We start from the raw sequence: 26,585 nt of genomic DNA, 5'->3' as shown, positions 1-26,585 counted from the left end.
GCCAAAGAAAGCTTTGCATGTTCAATCTGTGGTTTCAGGGGATTGGGTTTTGATTTAAGAGCTAAGTACACTCCAGCCATTTCCAAAAATTTGGGGGAAATCTATCAGTAGGGTATTTTTCTTCCTCTGAAAACTTCCAGGGTCTCAAAGAAAGCAGGGAACTGGACTAGAGAGGATAAAACCAGGATGTATTCCCAGTGAATGCTGACTGAGTGAGGTGAAATGAAGTCAGTGAGTGAAATAAATTTTGCTGATCACAGGATTAGAGGATCAGCTTTAGCAGCTGAAGAAGCTGAGTTTTCACCCTGCCCTCCTGAATTTCTGAAGGCTGGCTGAAGCATTCTGACCTACAGGCAAATCAAAAGCTGTGTCACTGCCAGAGCATCCACAGCATCTCTGAGCACAGAGATATCCCTGCTCCCACTGCACAGATGAACAGCAAACCCCAGAATCAGTCTCACTTGCTCGAGGTAACACAGAACAGCCAGGGGCAGAGCTGGAGATCAAACTGCATCTTGTTCTCAGCTATAGAACACCTTCAAGAGTGACCTTTATAGATACTGGCTGTTCAGTATCAAACCATTTTCAGCCACAAAGAAGTGCCAAACAAAGCCTAACTGGAGAGTAACAGTAAATTGCAACGTGTAATTGCCACACTGGCTTTGATGAGGAGGAAACAGGAGGCTCTGAAGCTCCTACAAGTGCAAACACAGCCAGCTGTGCTGGCAGAAGTGAGAGTTAGTGACCAAAAAAACCTGAGGGCAACTCTACTCACTGTAGATGCTGAGACTAAGGAGCTGATTAAGGTCCAGGACTACCTGGAGGCAAGGGCGATTTTAATCTCAAATGGAATCAGTGTTTATCCTCTAGCCCTGACTATCACAGGGGCCAAGTAAGGGAGAGCAGAGCAAAGAGCTCCAAGAGCAGCCAGGCTGGCTGCACCCTGCAGGGCAGCTTGTGCAGGCTGAGCCTGGCAGGGCTCACCTTGAAGAGCTGGCACGCTGCAGCCGCCGCCTGCCGCTCCGCATCGATCTTCTTGGTCCCATAGCCCTCCACCTCCACATTCTTCGGCCACTTGATATGGAGGGTGACTTTCTGAAAGGCAGGAGAGCCACAGGCTGAGCCAGGCAAAAACATTCCACCCAGAAAAACACAACTCCAATAACCCATAACCAAACTACCAAACATAATTATAGTAACATATCCAATCTCTTTAAAAAAAACCTCCAAAACATATACTCCCCTCAAAAAAAACCCCAAACTTAAAAAACCCTACCTCTAACCAAATATAAACTAAAAAAAACTGTGTTTTTTTGAACTGTATAAATTCATTAACCTCACACATGTAAACCACAAAAATATAAAATCTTAATTAACACTAGTTCACAATACACACTAATCCCATCAAAACATATAAAACCAAAATCTATTTCCTAAAAAAACCCAATTCAAAAATTTCCTCCCAAATTCACCCTAAACCAAAACAAATACAATATTGGTGCCCAATTGGGTCCTCCACCAGAGCACACCCACTCCAACCATCTCCAGGCACAGAAGAGAAGCACAGAACAAAACTGGACAAAGCACTTGGTGCCTTCATGGGAAGCCCCATCCCAGGAGCACTGAAGGAACAGGCTGGGCAGGGCACAGAGCTGCAGGGCTGAGCTCCAGCACGGGCTGTGGTGTCCCAGCGTGTCAGGGATAAATGCCACAAGGTCGTGACAGGAACAATTCCGTGCCAGGGCTGTCCCTGTGCAGCCCTGGAGCACATCCCCTCTCCAACAGCAAGGAAATCTTCCCAAGGGCTTCCTCAGTGGAATGGGAGCAGCACAGCACAGCTCAGCTCCCAGGCACCCCAGCACTCTCTGGGCACAGGAGCACCCAGCTCCTGGCACAAGTGCAGCCCCAGCACAGCTCCTGCAAGGGAAACCTGCACAGGCAAAGAATGCTGCAAGCTCAGCTGGGCTCTCTTCAGAGCAGTGCTCCAAACCAAGAGCTCCCCCTGCTCCCGGCCCTGCAGGTGCCACAAGAGGGAAATGCCCAGGAATTCTCTGCTGCTGCTGCAGCACAGATGAAAGGCAGCAGTGCATCTGCTGGGACAGCCCCAGCCCCAGGCTGGAGCACAGGCTCCTGACTCTCCAGCACCTGCCCGGCTGCCTTCCTGCCCCTGAGCCTGGCTCTCAGCAGGGAATTGCTATGGATTCTGCCTCGGGGCTCTGCCTGGGAAGCACAGACCTGCTGGGAGAAAAGGTGTCTCAGGAAGGCCAAGTGCTCACAGACCCCCCACGTCCACCAAGAACTCTCCAGGCTCTCACCTGTCCTTCTGTCCAAATTTGCTGCGTTGCTTTTTCTTTGTAAGACAACCCTCATTTTTTTCCCCCCAAGGCTCCTCTATCTCCTTTATTGTTTTTCCTGGTTTAGTTTTTGTTTTAATCTGAAGTTACTCTCCACATTAATGTATTTAAGTGCTGGCAAGAATGGGAACCAATTATGCAAACTAAAGCGATGAGGCACTGCCTGCTGTATTCCAGATTTTAGGGATGAGGCACTGGCCATGGTATTCCAAAATTTAAGCTGGGAAACTGCACTACTGCTTGAGAAAGAGCAAGAAAAACAAATCATAAAGAACTCTAAAGTAACGTTACTAATGTATCCTCTAAAATCCAGGGATGCTTAAAAAGGATGTGGCAATAAAAACTGTCTGGGAAGTTTTAGACAGAACGTTATTGGAAAATGTTAATCCATCAGAACTGAGTCTTTTCCTGGAATGTAGGTTACAGTTAAACTTCATCTGGAAAGGGCTTTGAGCTCTGGAATGAGAGCTGGTGTGACAGGAGGAGGCAAAGCCCTGACCATGGAGCACCATTTGTAAGAATTCCTGCTCAGACCCAGATTTGGGCCTGGGGCATCCCAGTGACAGCTCAAACCACCTGGAAAACTGTTTGCTTGGAATTCCTCCGCTCCATTTAACAAACAAAGAGGCTGCATTTCATTCTGCTCTTAAGTACTATTAGAAGCCTCCCTCCATTGCACAGAACCTCCTCTTTTCTGGTCGCAATTGGGACATTTTAGGCTTCAGAATTTGTTCTGCTGGAATCTACAATCGAACCTAGGGTTCCTAAGGGCTAAAATACAGCTTTTAAATCTTCATTTTCTAAGGTAGTAGGGCACCTTTAAGCACATTTAAGAACAGACTCTTCTGTGTCTTTCTGCTGAGAAAGGCCACATACAGCAAGTCACTTAAAAGAAAAATATCCACACAAAAAGAAGAACAGCACCTGCATTTATACACATTTAAAGCACATGAAGATCAGGAAAAACAGAAGAAGTGAGAATTAATTTAATTCTAAGTGGAATTAAAACTCTTCCATGATTTTCTCTAGAAAAGTTACTCCCAGGATTAGCAGTTCCATGGCTCCCTTCCCCCTCTCTGTGTGCCACCCTCCCAGCAGCACAGGATTACCTTTTTCCTTGGCCCGTTAGTGTGGATGTACACCAGCTTGTCCCTAGCATGGGAAATGCCCAGGGCTCGGCCAATCACGCTGTTGAGCAAGTTTTTAGGCTGTGGAAATTCCTTTAGTAAGTCTCTGGAATCTGGAAAAAAGAAAAAAGAGAAGATGAACTAAGTGTGTCCCAATTCCTGTGCAGTGTTCCAGCATCAGAGAGCTGGGGCTCAGAGGGGAGGAGGAGAGGGGAGCAGGCACAGGGCTCCAGGGTTCACCTGCAGCATCTCCAGGCATCAGCCAGCTCCTGGATCACTGAGCTTGGCAAAGACCTCCAGGATCATCAAATCCACCCTGCTCTCAATCCCCACCTTGTCCCCAGCCCAGGGCACTCAGTGTCACATCCAGGTGTTCCTGGCACACCTGCAGGGATGGGCACTGCAAACCCCCCCTGGGCACTTCCAATCCCTGCCCACCTTTCCATGCAGAAATTCCTGCTGCTGTCCCCCCTGGCCCAGCCTGAGGCCGTTCCCTCTCCTCCTGTCCCTGTTCCCTGGGAGCAGAGCCCGACCCCCGCACTGTCCCCTCCTGTCAGGGAGTTGTGCAGAGCCAGAAGGTCCCTCTGAGCCTCCTTTTCTCCAGCTGAGCCCCCTCCCAGCTCCCCCAGCCCCTTCCCAGCTCCATTCCCTGGACACCTCCATCCCCTCCAGGGCTCTCCTGTTGGGAGGGGCCCAGAGCTGTCCCCAGGATTCCAGGGGGTCTCTCAGCAGGCCCAGCACAGGGGGACAATCCCTGCCCCCCTGGGCTCGTGTCCAGCCATTTCCCCACCAGCTCTGTTTGTCACTCCTCAATGTCAAAACCCAACTGAGCAGTCACAACTTTCAACAATTTGGGTGTTTGTAACATCCCCCCCAGCCACGGGTTAAATCCAGGGTCTCACAAGGTACACAGCAGATCCAGCCAGCAGCAGGAACATGAAAAAATGCCTGAGGACTTTTTCCTGAAATGACTGAGACAGCTGGATTACAGCCTGGGAATGTGGTTTAGTACTGAATTGCCTAGAGAACCTCCTGGAAAGAAGTCTGCCAACAGTGTTTGGAGACACAGCAGCCCCAGAGGCAGCAGGACACAGGGCAGGTGGGACTGGCCCCTGTGCCCACAGGGAAATTCTGCTCGGGGTACAGCAGGGAGGGGATGTTCATGGTGAGATCAAATCACTCATTGAAAAATATAATAATAATAAAACTCCACTGCCCCAGTCAGAGTCACGTCACCCCAACTCCCATCGCAGCCTCCTCCCTGACCAACCCCAGCAGTTTCAGCAGTGAGGGAGCTGCTCCAGGGCCTTCTTCCCAGCAGCAGGTCCAGTGAGATCAGATCAATGTGATAACAATTCCAGATGTTCCTACACCTCACAGACAGGGAGGTCTCACAGCTCTGACTGTGCAGGGGGGCAGCTGCCCCTTCTCCCAGGCTCCAACACTCCCACTGAGCCAGATGTGCAGGGAGACAATCTGCATCCTAATCCCACAGAAAGCCAAGGCAGGGAAAGGAAACACACACGGTTTTGCTGGGCTCACAAGTAAATCAGCCAGCACAGTCCTGCAGGTACCAAAAGCAGAACAGGGAGAGGGATGGGATCTCCTCTCTGCAGCACCAAGCATAGCTCATCCCACATTCAGCCTCATCCCACACACACTCCCGGGGCAGTCAGGGCTTGGGGAACTCCCCTGGGGGTGAGCATTCCCTTTGAGAGGGTTTCCAAATCCCCTGCAGGAATTCAGGTTAAGTTTCAGCAATGAATCAGAAGCCAGCACAGAGATCAATGGCATCACCAGAAACCGGAATTTCCAACTGAGCCACCAAATCCCAAGAGAAACGAGGAGCCAAGAGTCACTCACTTGAGCATCACCAAGATGTGCCACCCTGTTCTGCTGGGAATGATTCTGGACTTACTGTCATGAAGAAACACAGGAGCTGCAGATAATCCCAGAATGGTTTGGGTTGGAAAGATCCTTGAAGGTCTTCCATTCTTTATTTAACAAACGGGCAGGGGCACCTTCCACCATCCCAGGCTGATCCAAGCCCACCCAGCCTGGCCTGGGACACTTCCCGAGGTGTTCAAGGCAAGAAGAATTTAGGAGATGCTCTCTGAGAAGCTCATTCCTGGAAGTGAGGAACTGGGAAGCCATGGGACATGCAGAGAAAGCAGAGTTCTGCTGAGCCACTGCAGGCCTGGCACTGCCAGCCTTGGACATTTGCTAAGGAGAACAAAAAGCCATTGCTGGTCCCATCACCCTCTCCAGCAAAACCCAGCAGCTGCTCCACAGCTCTGCACAGAAGCTTCAGTGCTGACACTCAAACTGCTTCTTGTGAACCACAGAAGAACCACCTGGATGTTGAGAAATGCTTTCAGTAGCCTTGGGTAACTCCAGGGGAAGTGCAGGAATTACTCTGATTTATGAACATGATTTGTCCATGAATTACCTTCTATATATTGGCCAAGGGAGAAGGAAAATGTTCTCAGCTTTACAAAAAACGATGAGCCAACTTTCTGTAATTATACACCAAATGTGCTATTTCTATCTACTCAAGCAAGTTCCTCTATATTCAGACTTTGGCCTGCTCAGGAAAACTGGAAAAGTGTCCAAGATTTTGGCACCCTGCAGTTCTATTCCATTCCACATTGGTGGGACTAACGGAGGGAGGAGCAGTAACACAACTCCCAAATGCACCATTCAATTCACTTACTTAAAAAGAAAAGCAAAAATCTTCAGCACCAGCCTGGTTTTTTGGCTTCCAGTTGTTTCCTCTTTCACAAACAATAACCTGGGAAATTCTGTGATAAGAGGTGCAAGAAGCACATCTTTTAAATGCCCTCCCCCAACTACAGTTACCGATGACAGAGGCAGTTTCTCACATTCTGAGGTGACTCCTCGGTGAAGACTCAATATTTAATCTGCCCTAGAGAGGAAAATAGGATCTCTGACTAAGTTCTGCCGAAGCTCAGGCTTGGAATTCCCAACAAGGAGCAGAGTTTTCAGCCCAGCTGACAATGTCACATTCAGCAGAAGGTTGTGGCTGCTGGAGCACCTTCAGCCCATTCCTGCCCCAGTTGCAGAGCTGGAAGGATTTACCCTGCAGGAAGCCATCCCTCCCTTGGAGCTTTCCCAGCAACAACCCTGGACTGCAGAGCTGGATCTGCACAATGCTCCCTGCCCTGCCTAAGGGGATTTCTCAGCATCAGCTCCCAGCAGGGTCTCAGGTGTGCCACACTGAGAGTGGAATCGTGTCAGTTTGGGGAACACAAGGAGTACAACCCAAAACTCCCCAAACTGAGCCACAGGTGACACCCAAACCACGGCTCTGACATCACAAAGGAATATTAAAATCCTGTCTTGGACAGCAGACAAGTCAGGGTGGGGCTATCAAAGAAGCCAATTAACTAATTAAAGTTCCTCAAAGCCAGTGAGTGCTTTAGCTTAATTTGATTGTGAAAGTGCAGGATAATTCCAAGCTACACAGAAAAACACAAAAACCAGACCCCAAAAACCAACAAACCACCCAGCTGGAGAGGCCCAGCCTCCTCCAAACCCCAACAAATCTGAGGAGTGGAAACACTCAGGTACCAGAGCACAAACAAAACAGCCCCAACTCTTGTTCAAGGAGGACAGAGGAAATCCATCAGTTTATCTCATCTCTTCTCTCCAATCCTGCTCCCTGCAAAAGCAACAAATGAACACCAAGGACAAACTATCAAAGACAAAATTCCTCACGATATGATAAATTCAAGTAATAAATCCAAAAGTGTTTCCAAGACATCAAAAAATCCCCAAGGAAGAAAAAAAGCCCTGGGGCTCCACAATATCCATTTCACAAGGAATTAGCCCAGACATGTTCCACTACAGAGCTGGAGGGAGACACAGAAGGTTCCACCTGGCAGCTCAGCTTGGAGTTTTGGGGAATTTGGGGGTTTTCAACCATCCCCAGCAATCCTGGCCACGACCCCTTTGAACACACAGGGAATAAAACCCACACACAGCTCCTGGCTGAAGCAGAGCTCAAAACCCAGGAACGCTGAGCAGTGGGGGGGACCAGCTGAGGAGGAGGAGCAGTGGCCAAGCTCCCCTTGGAGCCACTGGGGCTGGTCAGGAACCTGCCCTGCTCCAGGAAGGGTTCCAGAGCTTCAGCCCAGCCCAAATTCTGCTGTGGCTCTACAGGACAAATTTAATCAGTGACAGAGCTCCCCAAACCCCAGGCTGAGCCAAAAAACTGAAGCCTCCAGATAACAACACGGATCTAACAGTGACTTTTTGAAGCTGGCCTGGGTCTGAGTGGACTTTTCCATATTTGTATCCAAACGAGGACAGCTAATGAGACATCAGCTCACAAGCTGAGGGCTCAGAACAGACCTCACAAAGAGGTTTTTCAAATGACATTTATGATCTCCACGCGTTCAAGGAGCAGCTGGACAGGTAGGGCAGGTTCACGAGACCCTGAGGGCTTTTATTTGTTCATCCAAAACAAATCCATTATTGGAAACAATTCCAGTGTCATCACACTCCCATCTCAAGAGCCTTCCATGGTCAATCCAGCACACAAATTAGGAGGATGAGGGAACTGGACACCAATAAAAGTACTCAAGGACTGCCTGAAAACACATTAGAAAAAAAAAGTGATGAGGGATGAAGTACAACAGAGGAAAGAAAAAAAAAATCCTGCTTCATTCTTTTCTCAGACAACACCTGAAGTAGCTCATTAAACAATAATTTGGGGTGGTTCAGCACTTGCTTTAGCAGGGAGTTAATTTGCTCTGTTGAACAGCTTGAATGCAACAATTAAAAGACCATCCCACTCTGAACTCCAAGATAAAACTCAGCAGTTTCTAAAAGGCAAATGGAACCAAGACCCAAAGAGTCCAGAAATTACTGAGAAAATAATAACTTTAATAGTGCTGGAGGGGGTGAAAAAAGCACCAAACACAGAAACATGAGGGCTGAGAAAAAAAGTTCTAATATAATAACATCCCAAATTTCCAAAACGCAGCCCACAAAAAAAAAAAACCAAACTGAAACCAAAACATCGATTTTCAAAGGGAAAATGGTTCAAGCCACAACCTCTGGCACAAAACCACTCGCATCTCTCTAAGCGCCAAGTGTTCTCCACGCTCCATAATCAACAAAAAGCGATTGAAAACATGGCATCAAAGCCGAGTTGAAGCATTTCTTTGACAGCAGTGACAATTCCAGCGCAGGGAAGGCACCCGGCGCTCCCACCGGGGCCCACGCAGCGCTGCCATCCCACGGGGAAACGTCCCGAGCTGTGGCCAGGGACAGCAGCCCCGGCCCGGCAGCGGCAGCACAGGCCCGGTGCTGCGGAGCTGTCCGTGCCTCCAGGAGCCTCCCGGAGCCTCCCGGAGCCTCCCGGGCTCTGCCGGCGGGATGCCGGGCACGGAGAGCGGGGAACGGCCCTAACGGGCTGTCCGAGCGCCGCTCAGCACAGCCGCTGTCCCCGCCGCACATCCACGGGGGATTTTCCTCTCGCGTCACCCACGGCAGGCGGCCGGAGTTTGGCCCAGGCCCGGCTCGGCGACCTTGAGGGGAATCACCGGGGAAACCCAACTCCGGCCAACAAAGGGCGGCCACAAAGCAGCTCCGCGGTGCCCCCGCTGCCCCCCGGTACCTGCGCAGCTCGGCGGCTCCTCTCCCTGGCCGCGCATCCCGGTCCCGGCGGAGCCGCGGGAGGGAAGGAAGGGAGGGAGGGAAGGAGGGAGGGATGGAGGGAGGGATGTGGCGGCTCCCCCTCCCCGCCGCGGGCCCGGGCTCGCCCCTCCCTTCCGCTGCGCGAGCGCCGCGCGGGGCCCCGAGCGCCGGCCGGCTCCGCTGCTCACCCTGCGCCGCCTCGGGCTCCTCCTCGTCCTCCTCGTCCCGGCGGGGCTCGGCGGGGCCGCGGGGAGCCGAGCAGAGCCCGCGGGGAGCCGAGCAGGGCCCGCGGGGGCCGCGGCAGAGGCGCAGCGGCCCCGCCGCCTGCAGCAGCAGCCCCAGCGCCGCCATCTTGGGCCGCCCCTCGGCCGCGGGCAGCGCTGGGGCCGCGCGCGGTGGCGCCCCCCGGCGGGCGGGAGGACCCAGAGCCGCCCGGGAGAGCCGGGAATGGAGAGGGACGGAGCGGGAAAAGCCGGGAAAGGAGACGGAGAGGGGAAAAGGTGACGGGAGAGATGGAGACGGGAAAAGGTGACGGGAAAGGGAGAGATGGAGACGGGAAAGGAAAGGAAAGGAGGTGCTGTCCTGGCCGTGGCCCGGAGGCCGCAACATTCCCGGGGCTCCGGAGCCGTGGGAACACCGGGAATTGCGGCTGGAGAGCACCGGGAATTCGGGCTGTGAAACACCGGGAATTCAGCCCGGGGACCACCGGGAATTCCGGCTATGAAGCACCGGGATTCAGGCCATGAAACACCGGGAATTGCGGCCGATGAAACACCGGGATTCAGGCCATGAAACACCGGGATTCAGGCTATGAAACACCGGGAATTCAGCCCGGGGACCACCGGGATTCAGGCTATGAAACACCGGGATTCAGGCTATGAAACACCGGGAATTCAGGCCATGAAACACCGGGATTCAGGCTATGAAACACCGGGAATTCCAGGAGCAGCGGAGCGCACAGAGCCATCCATTGTCTCACCCTCAAGTGAATATTCCTAAAAGCCAACTTCACCTACAGCCCATTATTTGAGAGAAACACTAAAAATCTTTCAATCTTTATAAACAAGTCTTTTGAAGATCTAAAAATCTTAAATCTTTATCAAATATTAAATCTATAAAATGAAAATCTTGATAAAGATCTTAGAATCTTTATAAAATAAGCCAGCCCTTCCCCACTTCTCCCAATTCCAAGTCCTCCTGTTACTCAGTTCTACATAAATTATTTAATATATGATATGAAATATATGTATATTTTGTAATATGCAATATTGTATTAAATTTATGTATTATATATGTATATATTATATACATACATATATTATTTCATGTATTACTTCTACATCAATTATTCCATTATTTCTATCCAGGTATAGAATTCTTAAGGCTGTAGAGCTGGTTGAAATTCCCACCCTACAGGATAATTTATTTGTTTATTTAAATCTGATTTTTTTTTTTTTCCTAAGCAATTAATCTGTATTGGCTGCACTGGGACTAGCATTAGGTTTTGCTTTTCTTTAAACCAGGGTCTCATTTTTATGTCAGATACTTTATTATTGAATATTTTGTGTGTAAAGTGGAAATTAACCTGAATGGCTGGGTAAGCATCATGATGAAAAAGGGGCTTTTGAAAGTTTTTAAGTGGGTTTTGTTTGTTTTTAAATCAGGAAATCTTCAATGAGACAAAAAATATTGACTGATACAATGGCACAGTTTAGTTTTACAACTTCAGAAGAGGTTCAAGAAGAATAAAGTTATCAAATAAGAACCCTTTCGAAAAAAAAAAAAAGCCATAAAACCCCAACCAAAAATCAACTTTGGAAGAGTTGAACACTCAAAAAAAGTCTTATTACACTTTCTCCCATATTCACTTTTTAGAACCTCTGAATTAGCTGCTGATTTGTCTTTGTAGGTTCTTTTACTTAAAAAAAAATAAAAATGGGAACACAAACCAGATACTGAATCAGCACCAGATGACAAAAAAAAATAAAAAACGCCAAAACACTTTTTTTTTTTTTGAAAAAACATGAAGTTATTCTGGCACTTAGATTACAAATTTTAAGAGATTGGTCTATTAAAATGGGAAAAATCATTCAAAACTGATTCTTCATTCAAAAATCATCCAAAGATCACCCAGACCACTATAAAGGAAAAGAACTCGTTCCAGTGAAGGGAATTAATCCCGTGGTAACCTTGTGACAGCACGTTGCACAAATTATTATTTGTATTGTTTTACTGTAATTTTACTATTTATTCAAGAATAAACTCAAGTGGTTTGGAAACAAAAGCTTCAAGGAGGCCTGGAAGGAAAGGGAGGCTGGAAGGAGCATGGCAACATCCCCACATCCTGCTGGGAAAACAGAATCTACTGAGACCCTGCTTCATGGGATGGAGCTGCTGCTTTCTTAGCACTTGCCCAGATCCAGCAGGGGAGGATCCCAAATTCTGACCATGGAGCTGCTCCAAGTCCTGCACATCCAGGAGGGAGCCCAGGAGGAAACTGGAGCCCCAGGGAGGTGGGAATTGTGGCTGGAGACCATGGGGGAAAAACAGAGCCAATACAGGAGTGGGCAAACCTTGGGAACTGGAAAAGATGGGAAAAGCTTTGGGGACACAGAGGCAGGGGGATGGAAAAGCTGGAAGAACCTTGGGAACACACAGGCAGAGGGATGGAAAAACTGAGGGAAGAGTTTGACAGGCAGTCCCAATGTGCAGGGACGGTCAGGGGTGAGGAGGGCTGGTGGTTTGTCCCCAAAAATGATATAAAAAAATTATCTTGTGGGCACAGAAACAGCAGTGAAGATTCAATTTATTCAAAAATTCCCGAAGTCGCCGATTCCAAGTATCTTTATTTTGCAGAGAGCAGCGTTAAGCAGCACAGGCAGATCTCCAGGGCCATCTCCCAGCCTTGGCAGCTGCTGGGATGAGCTGGGCTGGACCAGCCCCTCCAGCCAAGCCTGTGCAGAGGCAGCAGCTCCTTAATGAGCCAAGTTTCCTTAACAAATTAATTCCTTTATCCCCAGGGCTGGAGCATCCCGAGTCCCAAATCCAGCCTGGCCGTGACAAACCACCAGCCCTCAGCAGGAAAGTTCCACCTCTCCACCCACACTCCAACCCCACTCCCAGGATTTGATGGAGGAGAGGGGCTTTGTGCCCAGCTGAAGTGACTTTGTGCACAATTCCTGCCCTGGACTGGGAACAATGCTGGGATTTTCAGTTGAAATCCAGCAATCCCCAGTGCAGGGCAGTGACAGGAGTTGGGGGGTCACTGCTGGGTTTCCTGAGTGCCAAAGAAAAGGGTGAATTCCCTGGCATGGAGGGAGGGGTTCCTGTGCCTAAGTCAGAGCTGGAATATTTTATTCCATTCTATCCACTGTCTTTGAGACCAAGTAACAGAGCTCAGGAAAGACCCACACGTTAAAACAGAAAACAGTGACTCGAGGGATTCCTGAGGACAAAATATGATTGAAAGGAAGATGGCAAAGCAATGACAAGAAAAAGAGCCATGGTGACAGTGACAGGCATCAGAGGATCAAATCCCAACAACAAAGAGCTCATGGAGTTGGTACTGAGGGATACAGGAATAGTTAGGAGGGCAAAATTAAAAGGGAAAAATCCTGGACTTGAAGTGTCCAGAGTGTCTGGGTAACACTGCCCAATGCCACTGTGTCCCTGAAATCCTGTCCTGTCCCTTTCCTGCCACATTCCCTCTGTGCCAGGACACCACTGAGCTCCCTGAACTCCTGAGCCACCTGCTCCAGCTCCCACCTGGAAACCCCCGTGGAACTCCAGGTCTTACCTTTGAGGGAATTCAGCGAGAACATCTCCATCCCGGCGGGAAGGGTGGGTTCCTGGGACAGCAGGAGGGAGCACAAAAAACTGCAAGTTAGAATTGGTATTGCCTTTAAAATGTTTCAGGTGCTTCTGCTTTGTCTCTGCGGTGAAAATGAGGGTTTTTTAAAAAGCCTTTTAGGCAGGGATGAAGTAGATTATTGCCATTATTCACTTTAAAGGAAAAAAAAAACCAAAACAGGAGAAGAAAGAGAACTACTTTGGATAATGTTCTTTACTGAAACTGAAAGTCTTTACTAAAATAACTTTCACTCAAATAAGACAAAACCAACTTTGTTTTGGGGTGTTTCATCTGTCATGCCACATAAAATACACTCTAGGGATGCTTGGAAACAGCTACAAGGATTTTCTATAAGCTTGGATCAGATGGGTGAGGATTGAAGATCATCATTTACAGAGTTAGTTTGGAGCTGGACTTCCATGATCCCTTCCAAGTCAGGATATTGTGGGATTCTATGGACATGAACTGTCCCTATCAATGACTTCCTGTGCATGCAATTAATAGCCTGCAATTATCATTCCAATTTTTCACTTTTGCTTTCAATAAGACAAAATTATTTCAGCAGAAAAAAAAAAAAAAAAATTCTTCAAATAAGCCCACCCCATTTTCTGGCCACATCTCTGGACGTGACACCTCGTGCATGGTTCCCTCCCCACAGACACCAACCTGCCCTGGCTGCCAGGGCCACACCTGGCCTTTTCCAAGGATGAAATCAATAAAAACAGAGTAAATTGACTTGGCAAAAATTAACCCCCGCCTGTGCTGTGCTGAATCTCGGGGGGAAACGTCCCTGGTGTGACTAAATCACGGCAGGGAACAAAGCCAGGGTGTTTTTGTGGTCCTGGAGCCTTGGCACACAGCAGCCTGTGCCCCCTTCCACAGGGATCACCCCAGCCCGGGTTAAAGTGCCTGACAGCCATGGGCATTTGTGATGAATTCTGTGAGCCCAGCATTGCTCCAGCAGGGAAGAAACAATCCTTGAACCCTCCCAAGTCTGGGGAGAGGAAACCAGGAGTGGACAGGGAATGCTGCAGGGAATCAAACTCCAGGAAACCAGGAGTGGACAGGGAATGCTGCAGGGAATCAAACTCCAGGAAACCAGGAGTGGGACAGGGAATGCTGCAGGGAATCAAACTCCAGGAAACCAGGAGAGGACAGGGAATGCTGCAGGGAATCCAAACTCCAGGAAACCAGGAGTGGGACAGGGAATGCTGCAGGGAATCAAACTCCCAGGGTATTGGCCACATCTCCCTCCTGAATTCTGAAGTGTGACCAAAGAGGGGGAGCTGTATCCCAGGGAATCCCTCCTCAGCATCCTGGCACAAGGCAGATAAACTGCAATATTCCCTAAGGGGAATTCAGGGAACAAGGAATGTCTCAGCCATGCTGGGATGGGAAAAATCCCAGCTGAAAGAGGGCAGGGATGGATGGGATATTGGGAAGGAATTCCTCACTGGGAGGGTGGGGAGGGACTGGGATGGAATTCCCAGAGCAGCTGTGGCTGCCCCTGGATCTCTGGAAGTGCCCAAGGCCAGGCTGGACAGGGCTTGGAGCAGCCTGGGACAGTGGGAGGTGTCCCTGCCATGGCACTGGGTGATCCTTACATTCCTTTCCAACCCAAATCATTCCACGATTCAATGGATAAATGCAATATAAAGTTGATGGAAATGGTCTTTTCTGCTCAAGAACAAAGAAATAAAAAATTGAAAACCTTCCAGGGATGAGGTTCCAAGATGAACAACTGACATTCCCTTGGATAAGCAGGATTCCAACCCAGCTGTTTGTATGATCCTGTCTGCAGATCCCAGCTGAGCTGGGAGCCTTACTGGGAACCAGTGAGAGTCAGACTGGGTGGGAGCAGGGCAGGACACGGAGGAGAATAAAGGATTTGCTGAATGTGAACAGCAGGATCCAGACCTGGGAATCACTTTTAGCACATCCAGCAGCCCGGGGGAAATGCCAGGGTTTACTCCTGCAGATCCTGATCCCAAATAAAAAGAAGTGTCCAGCTGTGGCCGCTGCTCCAGCCCCCAGGGAAACACAGGGATGCAGGACCAGCATGGGAAGGGGATCCTGAAAGACTGAAAATACATTCTGTCTGATGACAGGAGACATGTGGGAGCTCCAAGGACTCTGGATTTGGGAAGAAATGGACCATGATGACACATGGCACAGATGGAACGAGAATCCAGGGAGCCTGGAGCCTCGTGCCTCACACCCAGCTAACTCCAGAGTCCCAGGTGGGAAAAGAGACACTAAAAGTTTGTTAGGAATAGACTCAATACTCCTGCAAAGGCAAAGAGTGAAACCAAGCAATGTGGCACAGAAAATTGTAAGATAAAATCCCAAAGGATGGGAAGGAATTGGGCCTTTGTTGGGGTTCCTTGATCAACTGGAAAAGAGCTATATGAGGGAAAACCACATCCCCGAGAGAAATGCAGGGAAAATCACAGCAATTCTGATTATTGGCTGCCGGGATATTCCAGCAGTGTTGGAAGGGGCAGAGCCCCGAATGCTTTGTGAAGAGAACAAAGGAGAAACCCTGCTGTCTCCCGCATCCAGCCCCAAGGATTCCCTGCCCGGGGCTCCGGCCAGACCCAGCAGGCCACTTGCAGTCGCGATTTTTTTTTTTTTTTTTAAACTTTGGGTTATTTGGGCCAAAGGAGCAGCGGATCCGTGCAGGAAACCTTTCCTTGCCCTGCGGGATTCTCGCAGCCGAGCAGAGAGGGGGGACAATGAGGGGCTGCAGGTGGGAATGCTCCGGGACACCCCCGGGCACCGGGGCCAACCCGGTGACCCGGAGCGACAATTCCCGCGGCCACGGGGGCAGACGGGGCTAGCGGTGAGCCCGGGACGAGCCACAGGACGGGACGGAGAGGCAGGAATGGGAAAAGGCAGCGGGAGAGCAGCTCTGTGCGGGAGCGGAGCCTTTCCAGGGCAGGGATGGCAACTCCAGGGAGAGCCGCGCTCCCGGCGCCGCTTCCCGGGGCTCTCCCGCCGGCCCCTCGCCCAGCGCCCGCGGGGAGCGGTGCCCCGGAGCCGCCCCGAGCATCCCCGGGGTCCCCCGAGCATCCCCGGCCCCGCCGGTGCCGCCGAGCATCCCCGGTGCCGCCGAGCATCCCCGCCCGCGCCGCCCCGCCCGCACAGGCCGCGGCCCCGCACGGCCCTCCCCGCCTCACCCCGCTCTGCTCGGCGCCATCCCCCGCTCCTCCCCCTCCTCCCGCCGCCGTCCCGCCCCCGCGGCCCCCCCGGTTCTCCCCAGGGGTCGCGGCCCGACCCTCGCCCGCCCCGCACCGACCTCCGCACCGCGACTGCCGCCGCCGGGCCGCCCCTCGGGACTACAGCTCCCGGTAGCCCCCGCGCGCGCTTCCGGCGCGGCGCGCTCTTCACTTCCGATCCTGCCCCGGAAGTGAGACGGCCCGCGCGTTCCCTCCGGCCAGCGGCGCCACAGCGCGAAGCGGCGCGTGGGTGCGGGGCGGGGTCTGTCCCCATGGCAACAGAAGAGCCAATGGGCGGTAATTGCCGTTCCCATGGCAACGGCAGAGCCAATGGGCGGCGCGGCCTGTGGGGGCGCTGTGGCCTCGACCCTGCCGTGGGACGGGTTCGGGCCCCGGTCCCGGTCCCGGTCCCGGGGTGGGACCCTGCCAGGCCCGATCCCTATCCCGACCGCGGAGCTTCCCGGAGCAGCTGTGGCTGCCCCTGGATCTCCGGCAGTGTCCCAGGCACGTTGGACACTTGGAGCAGCCTGGGACAACGGAAGGTGTCCCTGCCATGGCAGGGGTGGAACGGGATGAGATTTCAATGCACTTCCAACCCAAACTCTTCTGGAATTCCTGACTGTACTCACTTTGCTCCTTTTCAGAATGGCAGTTCTGAAATTCCGAAGTTGAGATTTCTGGATGTTTGGTGTGTTTATTATTCCCTATATCTCCTCAGGTGTTCCTGCAGGTGTTTATTTCTGCTTTGGAGTGTTCATCGGTGGGGGAACATTTTCAAACTGCAGTAATGCAAGGGACGGTTTTATATTGGAGATTATGATTTTAATGAAGGACTTTTGGATGCTCTATTTGATAATGTTTCAACTAAAATGTGCTGTATTTTTATACATTAAGAATGTATTACATGCATATTTTTGCCTTTTTTTTAATGTATTTCTCTGTTATGTTTGATCCACAAATAAAGTATTAGTAGCGAGTCAAAACTAAGTGGTGTTTATAAAGGAAATTTGGGGGAAATTGCTTCATAATGACCCATTCCTTGGGTATAGATGTGGTTATGAGAAGATAAAGGTAGCCAGCAGTGAAGGCTTGGTGCAGATACCCGGAGGTCATTATGTCAGCACCCAATTTACTCCTTAATTGGATCTCAGGGAGCGCTCCCGGGCGGTACCGAGGGCACGCTCGGTGTGTTCTGGAGCCGCACACCCCGCGGTCCCCCAGCGGGAGCGGCTCGGGCGGGGCCGCGCCGGGGCGGGGCCTGTCGAGGGGCGGGGCTGCACGGGAGCGGCGCGCGCGTTCCCGCTCGCGTTCCCGTTGGCGTTCCCAAGCTCATTCCCGAGCGCGCTCCCGAGCCCATTCCCGTTCCGGTGCCGGGCGCGCTCCCGGGGTGGGCGGGGCGCGGGCCGGGGCGCGGCGCATGCGCGGCGCGGGGCGCGCGGGGACAATGGCGGCGGCGGCGCTGGCGGCGGGCGGAGGCCCCGGGAGCGGCCCCGCGGCGGCTCCGGCGGGCGGGCCCGGCCCCGCGCTGGCCGCGGCGCGCCGCAAGGACGGCGGCCCCGCCGGCAAGTTCTGGGAGAGCCCCGACACCGTGTCCCAGCTCGACTCGGTCCGCGTGTGGCTGGGGAAGCACTACAAGAAGGTGCGGCCCGGCGGGCGCGGCGGGCACCGGGCGGGCGGGGAGGGGTAGCCGGGGATGGGACGGGGGGGCCCGAGGTCTCCGCCGCTCTTTGTGAACTGCGGCGGGTGGGGGAGGTTCGGGGGCAGCCCCGGGGACATTTCCGTTCCCTCGGCACTGGCCGTGGCCGGGGCCGTGTGTGGGGCAGCCCCGGTGCCCGCGGGGGCCCGGCCGGTGCGCGCTCGCCCCAGGCTGTGACTTTCCTGTACGGGCAGGTCCCGGCCCGGCCGGGTTTCGCTCCAGCCGCGCCCCGGCGGTGTCGGGAGTGCTGGAAAAAGAGAGGAGAGAAATCCACAGAATCCTTTGGGTGCCGCTGGGAGCCGCTTAAAGCCCCGCGTGTTGCCCCGAGTTCACTCGGCGGCAGCGTCATCGCTCGCTCCGGTGCCCTTGGGCTCCTCTTCCTCCTCGCACGCTTCGCTCGGCTCGGCTGCTTCGCTTTCTTTAAGTGTTGTTTTTGTTTGGGTTTTTTTTTTCCCCCTGTGCTGATTTTATAACTTCATTTCAATACCCGAGCCGTGAGAAATGTGCCGGGGTAACTTCGCAGCGTGTCCCCGCCGAGCTGTGGCGGTGCTGGGAGAGCTTTAGTTGGATGGGAGCGATGCCCAGGGGATGCTGCGCTGCCCCAGTCCCCGTATTTCCCCAATTTTGGGGCCATCCCGCCGCTCCTCGGCAGGCCCGGTGTCCATCACCCGGGGATGAGCACAAGCTGTTGTTGTTTGGGTTCTTTGTGTGGCAGGGAATGTGAGAACGGGAATCCGAGCTGGGTCGGTGTGGGGTGGAACCAGCTCGGGTGTGTTTTTCCAGTCCTTCCAGCTCCTTCCAGGTCGGATCGGGGTGTGGGGTGCAGCTTGAAGCGGCAGCTGGAGCTCTTTGTGTTGACAGGGAAATGTAACAGAATATTTGTGCCGTTTGCCTTGTTGCGGTTGCGGTTCTGCAGGAGCTGTGGTTTTCCCTTTCCCTGTCCTGGCTGAGCAGCCCCGGATCGCAGCAGATCCCTGGAGCAGCACCCTGCTCTGAGCAGGCTCCAGGTGCCCTGCTGAGCACACAAAGGTGTTTGCTGTGGCTCCAAACCCCCCAGCCAGGCTGGGCACCTTGTGTGTGGTGCAGGAATGGGAAAACCCCTCCATTCAGATTGGTTATAAAAATTAGATATTTATTTCTCACGGTTCTGGAAAGTAATTGGAGTTGGGCTGAGGAGACTTTACAGGGTGAGTGAGTTTTAGAATGTTGCTGTGAAAATCCTTTTAAAAAACGAAAAATCATTGTGGTTTGGGGAAACAAGAAAGCTGATACCAGTGCTTAAAGATGGAACCTTAACACTCCAGAGGGAAGGGAAGGGTTTGTTCCCTTTTGGGTGTGACTCTGGTTCATCTTGTGCCTGTTTTCATCCTGCTGTGGCTCTTTCCAGAGCAGTACATGGTGGTTTTAACTGGCTTTTGTCCAGTTTGTACTCTTAAAAATAGATGTTTGTACATGTCAGTGGTGAAGCTGTCAGCAGCACTCGGTGTGTCCAGCCCTGGAAGCTCCAGGGACACTGGGGACCGGTGGGAGAGAATCCAAGAGCAGCACAAGGCTCAGTCAAGGATCCAGAGGTCTCCAGGAGCAGGGAGAGTTGGAGAACTGCTTTTACAGAGCTGCTCCTTTTGTCTCTAGATTAGACAAGACTTTAATATTGAAGAGTTTTCTGTGTCTCTGGAGTACAACAGCTGTTGGGGAGTTCTTTGTGTCTCTAGAAAATCAGCAGCTGCTGGGGAGTTCTGTGTGGCTCCAGAGCACAATTATGAACGAAAGAGGTTTCAGCAGTAGTGTGGAAAAATCACACTGGACCTTGAAAAACTCATTGACAGGCACCAAACATAATGACAGAAAATGAAATTGTTAATATTGTTAATATATTGTTAATATATACTCCCTGTTTGTGTGGTTTCTGTGCATCAGGAGGTGCCCAGCTCCTTCCCAGGCAGCATGGGTGCAGGAGGGATGTTGGAGCCTTGCTTCCCTGGGAGCTGGGAAGGGTTCATGCTGTGGGTTTGGAGTCCTGGGGGATGTGATAGACTCTAATAAAAAAAAGTCACAGGATCCTGGCGTGGTTTGGGTGGGAAGGGGCCTTAAAGCCCATCCAGTGCCACCCCTGCCATGGCAGGGACACCTCCCACTGTCCCAGCTGCTTCAGTCCCAATGTCCAACCCGGCCTTGGACACTGCCAGGGATCAAGGAGCAGCCACAGCTGCTCTGGGAATTCTATTCCACCCTCCTAGCCAAGGGTTCCTTCCCAAAATCCCATCCATCCCTGCCCTCTGGCAGTAGGAAGACATTCCTCCTTGTCCTGTCTCTCCATCCCTCCTTCAAAGTAATTTGGGTAGACTGTAAATGGCACCTTGATGTCACCATAGTTACTTAGAAATTCAGAAGTAAACTGGGCAATTCTCTTTTTATTACAATAATGCTCATTTATCTCTAACATTGGGCATTGTTTAGGTAGTTCCTTTCTCAGTAAGCCACAACCCTCATATTAAAATGGGGCGTCCCAAAGCAGTTATTTGTTGTCTACAAACCCCTTTCTAAGGTAGTTTGGGAGGGGTTTTAGCAGCTGCCTGATGAAGGATGCAGCCCCTGACCTTGGCCTTACAGCTGGGCTCCCCAAGGACCCATCTGGGTGTGTTGTTCATACCCAGGGCAATATTTGACCTGTGGGTGGCTTTGACACCTCTGCTCCTCTGAAACAAAAGGCTGGAGAAGTTGATTCTCGGCAGGCAGGGAGGAGAGTGTGGTTTTTAAGGAGCAGGTGGAAAGTTGGGTTAGAGGGGAGAGGAGCACGAGTTCAGCATGGGAAGCAACTGGGACCCCTTGCACCATGGAGAGGGATCTGTCACATCCCTGGGGCTGGTCCCCAGGAGTGTCTGTAGGGGATTTGGGATCCTTGGTGGTGCCCAGGGAGTGTCTGTAGGAGATCTGGGATCCCTGGTAGTGCCCAGGGAGTGTCTGTAGGGAATCTGGGATCCTTGGTGGTGCCCAGGAGTGTCTGTAGGGGATTTGGGATCCTTGGTGGTGCCCAGGGAGTGTCTGTAGGGAATCTGGGATCCTTGGTGGTGCCCAGGAGTGTCTGTAGGGGATCTGGGATCCTTGGTGGTGCCCGGGAGTGTCTGTAGGGGATTTGGGATCCTGTTCCTCCCTGCCATGAATATCCTGTAGCAGAGGACAGCAGGTTGCTGGCAGCTGCTGGGGACAGGGACAGGCACTTGTCCCATCAGCTGTGCCTGCCTGGGGACACCTGCTGTCCCCTGCTGTCCCCAGGGCTGCCCTGGCTGCCTTTGCAGCTCTGCTGTCCTTGGCTCAACCCTCCCGTGACTGGCTCAGATGAGCCAGGGAGGTTCTGTCTCTGCAGCTCTTTTGTGTTCTCCCCTTTGAAAAGGAGCAGGAGTTGTAACCCAAATCAAAGCGTTTTAGTGTGGGTTTTCCCTTCTCTCGTCTGTGGTGGTGTGAGCTGAAATGCCTTTGTTTAGGGGAAGGTGTGTGCAGCAGGGCACACCACAGAGCGCTGTGGGAGCCCCAGGGCAGTGCCCACATCAGAGCCGGGGGTGGATGTGTCCCCTCTCGGTGACAAAGGCTGCCAGGGCAGCTGCAGTGCAGCTCTGGCTGCAGAGGGATTCCCTCAGCTGCTGCTCACACTCTGCTTTCTGACCACACATTCTCTGCTTAAAGCTGTCGGGGTGTTTTTGTGTTTCTAATTATCGTGGAACTGCTGGGAAACTCTGCTGTGTCAGTGAGGCTTTGGCATTTCAGCACAAGAGCAAAATCCTCTTATGGAGCAGGGCATCATTCTGTCCTCTGGAATTCACTGCTTAAAAACCTGTATTTGCTGCAGGATCGTTTGGTGGACACGGGGGGGAAAGCCTGGAGGTCTGTTGGACTTGATACCTGTGTGGTTCCTCAAACCCACTGCGGATTGATTGGGAAATTGCTGTGTTTTTCTGCTTAAAGATCCATTTGCTGCTCGTTAGCATGCAGAAATGATGGAGGGGAGTCTTGGGCTTCTTTTTGAAGGGTTTTTTTCTCCTTATTGTTCAGGGAACCTCAGGCAAGGTAATGGGCTTCTCATTAAAAGGATCTGCAGGATGGTGGCAGTGCAAAGGAAGATGAGAAGGTGTTGTCTTCCTTTACAGCTTCCAGCTGTCAGTGCCTCCTGCAAGAGGTAAAAAAGGGAGCTGCAAGAAAAGGGATGATTGCCTGGAAAAGTTCACATGTCTAAGAATAGGCTTTGCAAGGTGTAATCTCGTGTGATTTTCCTTTTTCTCTGAAGGAGAAAATATCTGAAAAAAAAAAAAGGTAGTGTAAGTTAGTACAAGGGTGCCAGCTCTTCTGGATTTTTTTTTTTTTGAAGGAGGTTCATAAAATCCCAAAATGGTTTGGGTTGGGAGGGACCCCAAGGATCACCCAGTGCCACCCCTGCCATGGGCAGGGACACCTCCCACTGTCCCAGGCTGCTCCAACCCCAATGTCCAGCCTGGCCTTGGGCACTGCCAGGGATCCAGGGGCAGCCACAGCTGCTCTGGGAATTCCATCCCAATCCCTCCCCACCCTCCCAGCCAGGAATTCCATCCCAAAATCCCATCCATCCCAAAATTCCATCCATCCCTGCCCTCTGGCACTGGGAAGCTGTTCCCCCTTGTCCAGTCACGCCAGCCACTTGTCCAAAGTCCTGTGCAGAGCCAGGAGTTGGACTCAGTGATCTTTGTGGATCCCTTCCAACTCAGGATATTCTGTGATTTTGATATAATTAAAACATTAAATCCTGGGGGAGGGAAGAGGGCAAATTGAAATACAGCTTTGAAATGTTAGCCTTCAGTTCTTTCCAGGCTCATGTTTCTAGGTCAGGATTTATACACAGGACAGGACACTCAGGAGCCTCATGGGAATTTGTGTCCTTTGAGTTGGGAAGATTTAATTTCTCAGAAATGTGTCTGCTCCTGAGAAAGTGCTGGAGGAGCTCACATCTCGGGGTGGTCAGACACTGACATTATAATTGTTTCCATTCTCTCCATGTCTTTGTGGTGGCTTTGGAGCTGATGCTTTGCAAAGCTCAGTTAGGTTTGACTGGTATTTGGCACCACAGCTTTAAAACTTTGAGGGTTCTGGATCTCAAAATTTAAAGGGATTTTAGAAGAATCTGATTTGAGGGAAGAGCAAAAGCTGAGAGACTGGGGTAGCTCAAATTGCTCCATGTTCTACCTGGAAAAGTGATGTTTGTTCTCTTGGCAGTCTAGCACAGCGAGGAGGTGACATCCAGTGAATGAATACTGAATATTAGGGGTGACAAAACCTCAGCGCCGTGGGAGGAGTTTAATATTCCATGCTGTGATTTTTACATTCACGATGTAAATGTCGTTTTATTGGGAGCTGCTCACATTGTCCCAAAACATCACAAGCACCTTTGTGTGGCTCAGCTCCTCCCTCTGTGCAGGACATCCTCTTTGTACCAAAGGGGTGCTCTGAGGGTTGATCAGGAGTTGATTCCAGCAGGAGGCTGTGAAGTTACTGCAGAAAGCTCAGTGTGTGTGGGCAGCATGAGTCTGTTCCTTTATTAGGAACTGAGATCAGCTTGAGTGCTTAATCCATGTTTGTAACCCAGCCCTGAGGGGCTGGGCCTGAGCCACAGGTGAGTGCTGCATTTTTAGCCTCAGGCTTAGAAAATGTTTGTGCTCGATGCTTCTCCTGTGCCAACCCCCCTCCACCCCTTCCCAGGAATCCCCAAATCCTAAAACTCTGCTCTCCCAGTGCAGGAGGGAGCTGGGGTGTCACCTTCACTCTGAGTTCCCTCTCTCAACAAACATGTGCTTTGTGTCTTGCAGTACGTTCAGGCAGATGCTCCTACCAATAAAACACTGGCTGGGCTGGTGGTGCAGCTGCTGCAGTTCCAGGAAGATGCCTTTGGAAAACATGTCACCAATCCTGCCTTCACCAAGCTTCCTGTGAGTATGGGGCCTCTCCCTCTGCTGTCACAGCTCTGTGTCCTGCTGGAACGTGTCCAGGGCATTGGGACACCCCTGCTCCAGCCCAGGCTCTTCCCAGTGCACCCTCTGCAAGGGCTGGGATAGCACACTTCTCCTTAGTGCAGATTTCCTGTGTAATACAGCTTATTCTCTGTGTATTGGAAATGATTTCTGGAATGCTGTGGGAAGATTTTAATTTCTACTGAAACTCAGTGTAATTCAGTTTTAAGTCAAATCTGGACTGGTATATCCTAAACTGAGAGGATAAAATACACTTTCCAGGGCAAACAAGCTCCCATTAGGAGTTTTGGTTGATTAAACTCCAGACTTGTCAAGCTGCCAAGGCTGAGAAAGGACTTGGCCACATTCTGCAGGCACCACGTGCTTGCTCTGGAATAGTTCTGCAGTCCCTTGGGATACAGGTAACCAGAAGCAATATCAGCATTGTGAGGGCTGCTGCTGTCAGCCTGCAGCCAGGACCCCTGCCCAGCACCCAAAGGCTCTTGTCCCAGGCAGTGTGAGCTGCAGAGAGCCAGTGCAGGGCAGGGGGTGCAGCACAGAGGGGTCTGGGAGGAGGGCAGGGATGCCAGGGCCCCCCTGGGTGATTTAGGGGAGGCCTGTGGGCCAGGACAAGTGTCCTAAACCTGTAAGTGTGGCATCAGCAGGGAGGGGAGGGCTCACCTTTGCCACAGGATGTGTGCTGGCACTGGGGGTTCTTTGGGGGGGTACACAAAGCTGGAGTCATTTGTAGCTAATTAAGATGTTGAAGCCAGTGGAAAGTGAGGTTTTCCTGAAGGCTGTTGGCAGAGCTGCCGTGGTTGTGGCTCCATGTGACAGGAGTGCCTGTTTCTGTTCTGTGCTGGTTTCCCCCAGGGGTTTTACCCCTGTAGCCTCTCCATGAGGGTGGGAGGTGCATGCTCCTTCACTGGAAGGTTTTTCACACTCTTGGGGTGAATCTCAGAACAATTCCCTGATGAATTTTAGAAGGAATTGTTCTCTGTAAGGGTGGTGATGCCCTGGCACAGGTGCCCAGAGCAGCTGTGGCTGCCCCTGCATCCCTGGCACTGCCCAAGGCCAGGCTGGACACTGGGGTTGGATCAGCCTGGGACAGTGGGAGGTGTCCCTGCCATGGCAGGGGTGGCACTGGATGATCCTTAAGGTCCCTCCACCCAAACCATTTTGGGATTTTGTGACTCTCCTGGTGCTTTGGAGTGCACCCAGAAGCACCCAAGGTGCCATTAAGATCTCAGCACCTCTCCTGATACCTCAGGGATAATGGGAAGCTTTAGGGACAGAGGGAATTTGCAGAGCTTTATTTGGATGTGGCAGCACAAACCATAAACCTCCCCACATTCCACAAGTGCACAAACCATTGGAGTGCTCCCAAGCCTTAAATCAATTATCTTATCTTAAAAATGGGCAATAAACCTTGCAGTGGCATCATAAAAATGTTGTTCCTGTGTTTGTTCTCGCTGCTTCAAAGGTGTGATGTGGTCAAATTGGCTCAGGTTCATTAACAGCACTTGGATCTGGGTTATTTGCAGCAGGAGACAGCTCCTGAGTGCATCTTCAGCAATGCTGCACTTTGGGGTCTCTGCTGCTCCCAGCAGGAAGCCCCTGCTGGGAACCAGGGCCTGGCCTCTGAACAGCTGCCCACAGTCTGCCTTGTGCCTTGTGTGAGTTTTTGATGTTTACTGAGAAACACAGAATAACCCAGGATCAAAGCAGATCCTGGCTTTGCTGTCCCTGGTGCTGCCTTCAGCTCCATCCTCCTGTCTCCATTTCCAGGATGACTTTGACAGCAGCTGGCTTTTCCCAAGCACAACCCTCCTGACCAGAGAGATCAGGGAAGATGCAAGTACTATCCCAGACTGAAATGTATCTGAAAAATTGAGCTTTTTCTGTGCAGGAAGCAGGGTTTTTTAAAATAACCTTTCAGAGAAGGGACTTGGTGGGACTCTGGAGCTCCCAACCTCCTTGTGCTCCTGTTTGAATGTTGTGGAATTCCTGCTTTGGGAATGGCAAAACAAAGAGGGAAGAAAGCTGGGTTGAAATGAGCTGGATTTGGTGTTTTAGGGCAGCTCTGCACCGTGGCTGTGCAGCTCCTGGCAGCTTTCCACGGGGGAGGGCTGTGAGTGTGGAATATCTGAGCTCTGCTTCAGGTGCTCATTTCTGATCATCTGGTTTGATGTTCTCGTACAGATGAAGAGCTGCTTCCCTGACAGCTGTGATTTGAGGTTTAATTTACTATGAAATGGGTGTTCAAAGAGTGCTGTGGATTTTTACAGCTCTACAAGGAAGGACTTGGAGCTTTCAGATACATCAAGTTCTTGCAGACACAAAGAATTCTGCTTAATCCAAATGCATTTCATCTTCAGAGAACATTCTGAAAGGAGAACCTCAAACTCCAAAAGTGTTTAATGTGAAAATTAACTTCTCACTTGATATGTTCTATCTAAAACTCAGCTAACCAATATGTGTTTGTTTAAAATAATTGCATAAAAGTCAATGTCACTGTTTTTTCCTTGTTTTTTGTGTTCCAGGCAAAGTGCTTCATGGATTTCAAAGCTGGAGGTACATTATGTCACATTCTTGGTGCTGCTTACAAATATAAGAATGAACAGGGCTGGTAAGTTTTTATTTGTGGTTTATACACCTTTTGCATGAAACCAAGCACATGAATTGCTTATGCAAACTACCTCAAGTT

The 26,585-nt window shown here is 51.3% G+C and overlaps 2 protein-coding genes across 5 annotated transcripts in view; one reads left to right on the top strand and one right to left on the bottom strand.

The window, feature by feature from the left end:
• Positions 1 to 16,376, bottom strand: part of DHX30 (DExH-box helicase 30) — a 30,915-nt gene extending 14,539 nt beyond the window's left edge. The window contains exons 1-4 of one of the 3 annotated variants that reach the window (XM_014890424.2): positions 16,294 to 16,376; positions 12,942 to 12,993; positions 3,464 to 3,594; positions 985 to 1,095 (exon numbers count right to left, since the gene is read on the bottom strand). In XM_014890424.2, coding sequence (XP_014745910.1) covers positions 985 to 1,095; positions 3,464 to 3,594; positions 12,942 to 12,972 — 273 coding nt within the window. In that variant the 5' untranslated portion in view covers positions 12,973 to 12,993; positions 16,294 to 16,376. Of the gene's footprint in view, positions 1 to 984; positions 1,096 to 3,463; positions 3,595 to 9,125; positions 9,269 to 9,333; positions 9,512 to 12,941; positions 12,994 to 16,293 lie in introns of those variants that run through there. The other 2 variants (XM_014890425.2, XM_014890423.2) reach the window with 2 other exon arrangements.
• Positions 16,377 to 17,657: 1,281 nt separating this feature from the next.
• Positions 17,658 to 26,585, top strand: part of SMARCC1 (SWI/SNF related BAF chromatin remodeling complex subunit C1) — a 60,705-nt gene continuing 51,777 nt past the window's right edge. For both annotated transcript variants that reach the window (XM_014890427.2, XM_088173463.1), the window contains exons 1-3: positions 17,658 to 17,852; positions 23,738 to 23,857; positions 26,422 to 26,507. In XM_014890427.2, the coding sequence (XP_014745913.2) occupies positions 17,658 to 17,852; positions 23,738 to 23,857; positions 26,422 to 26,507 (401 nt within the window). The remainder of the gene's footprint in view (positions 17,853 to 23,737; positions 23,858 to 26,421; positions 26,508 to 26,585) is intronic.

This window comes from Sturnus vulgaris, chromosome 1 (genome assembly GCF_052056855.1).
Source record: "Sturnus vulgaris isolate bStuVul1 chromosome 1, bStuVul1.hap1, whole genome shotgun sequence".
NCBI classification, from domain to species: Eukaryota; Metazoa; Chordata; class Aves; order Passeriformes; family Sturnidae; genus Sturnus; species Sturnus vulgaris.
Note: the sequence above shows the minus strand (reverse complement) of the source record. Positions and strands in the feature narration are given on the sequence as shown.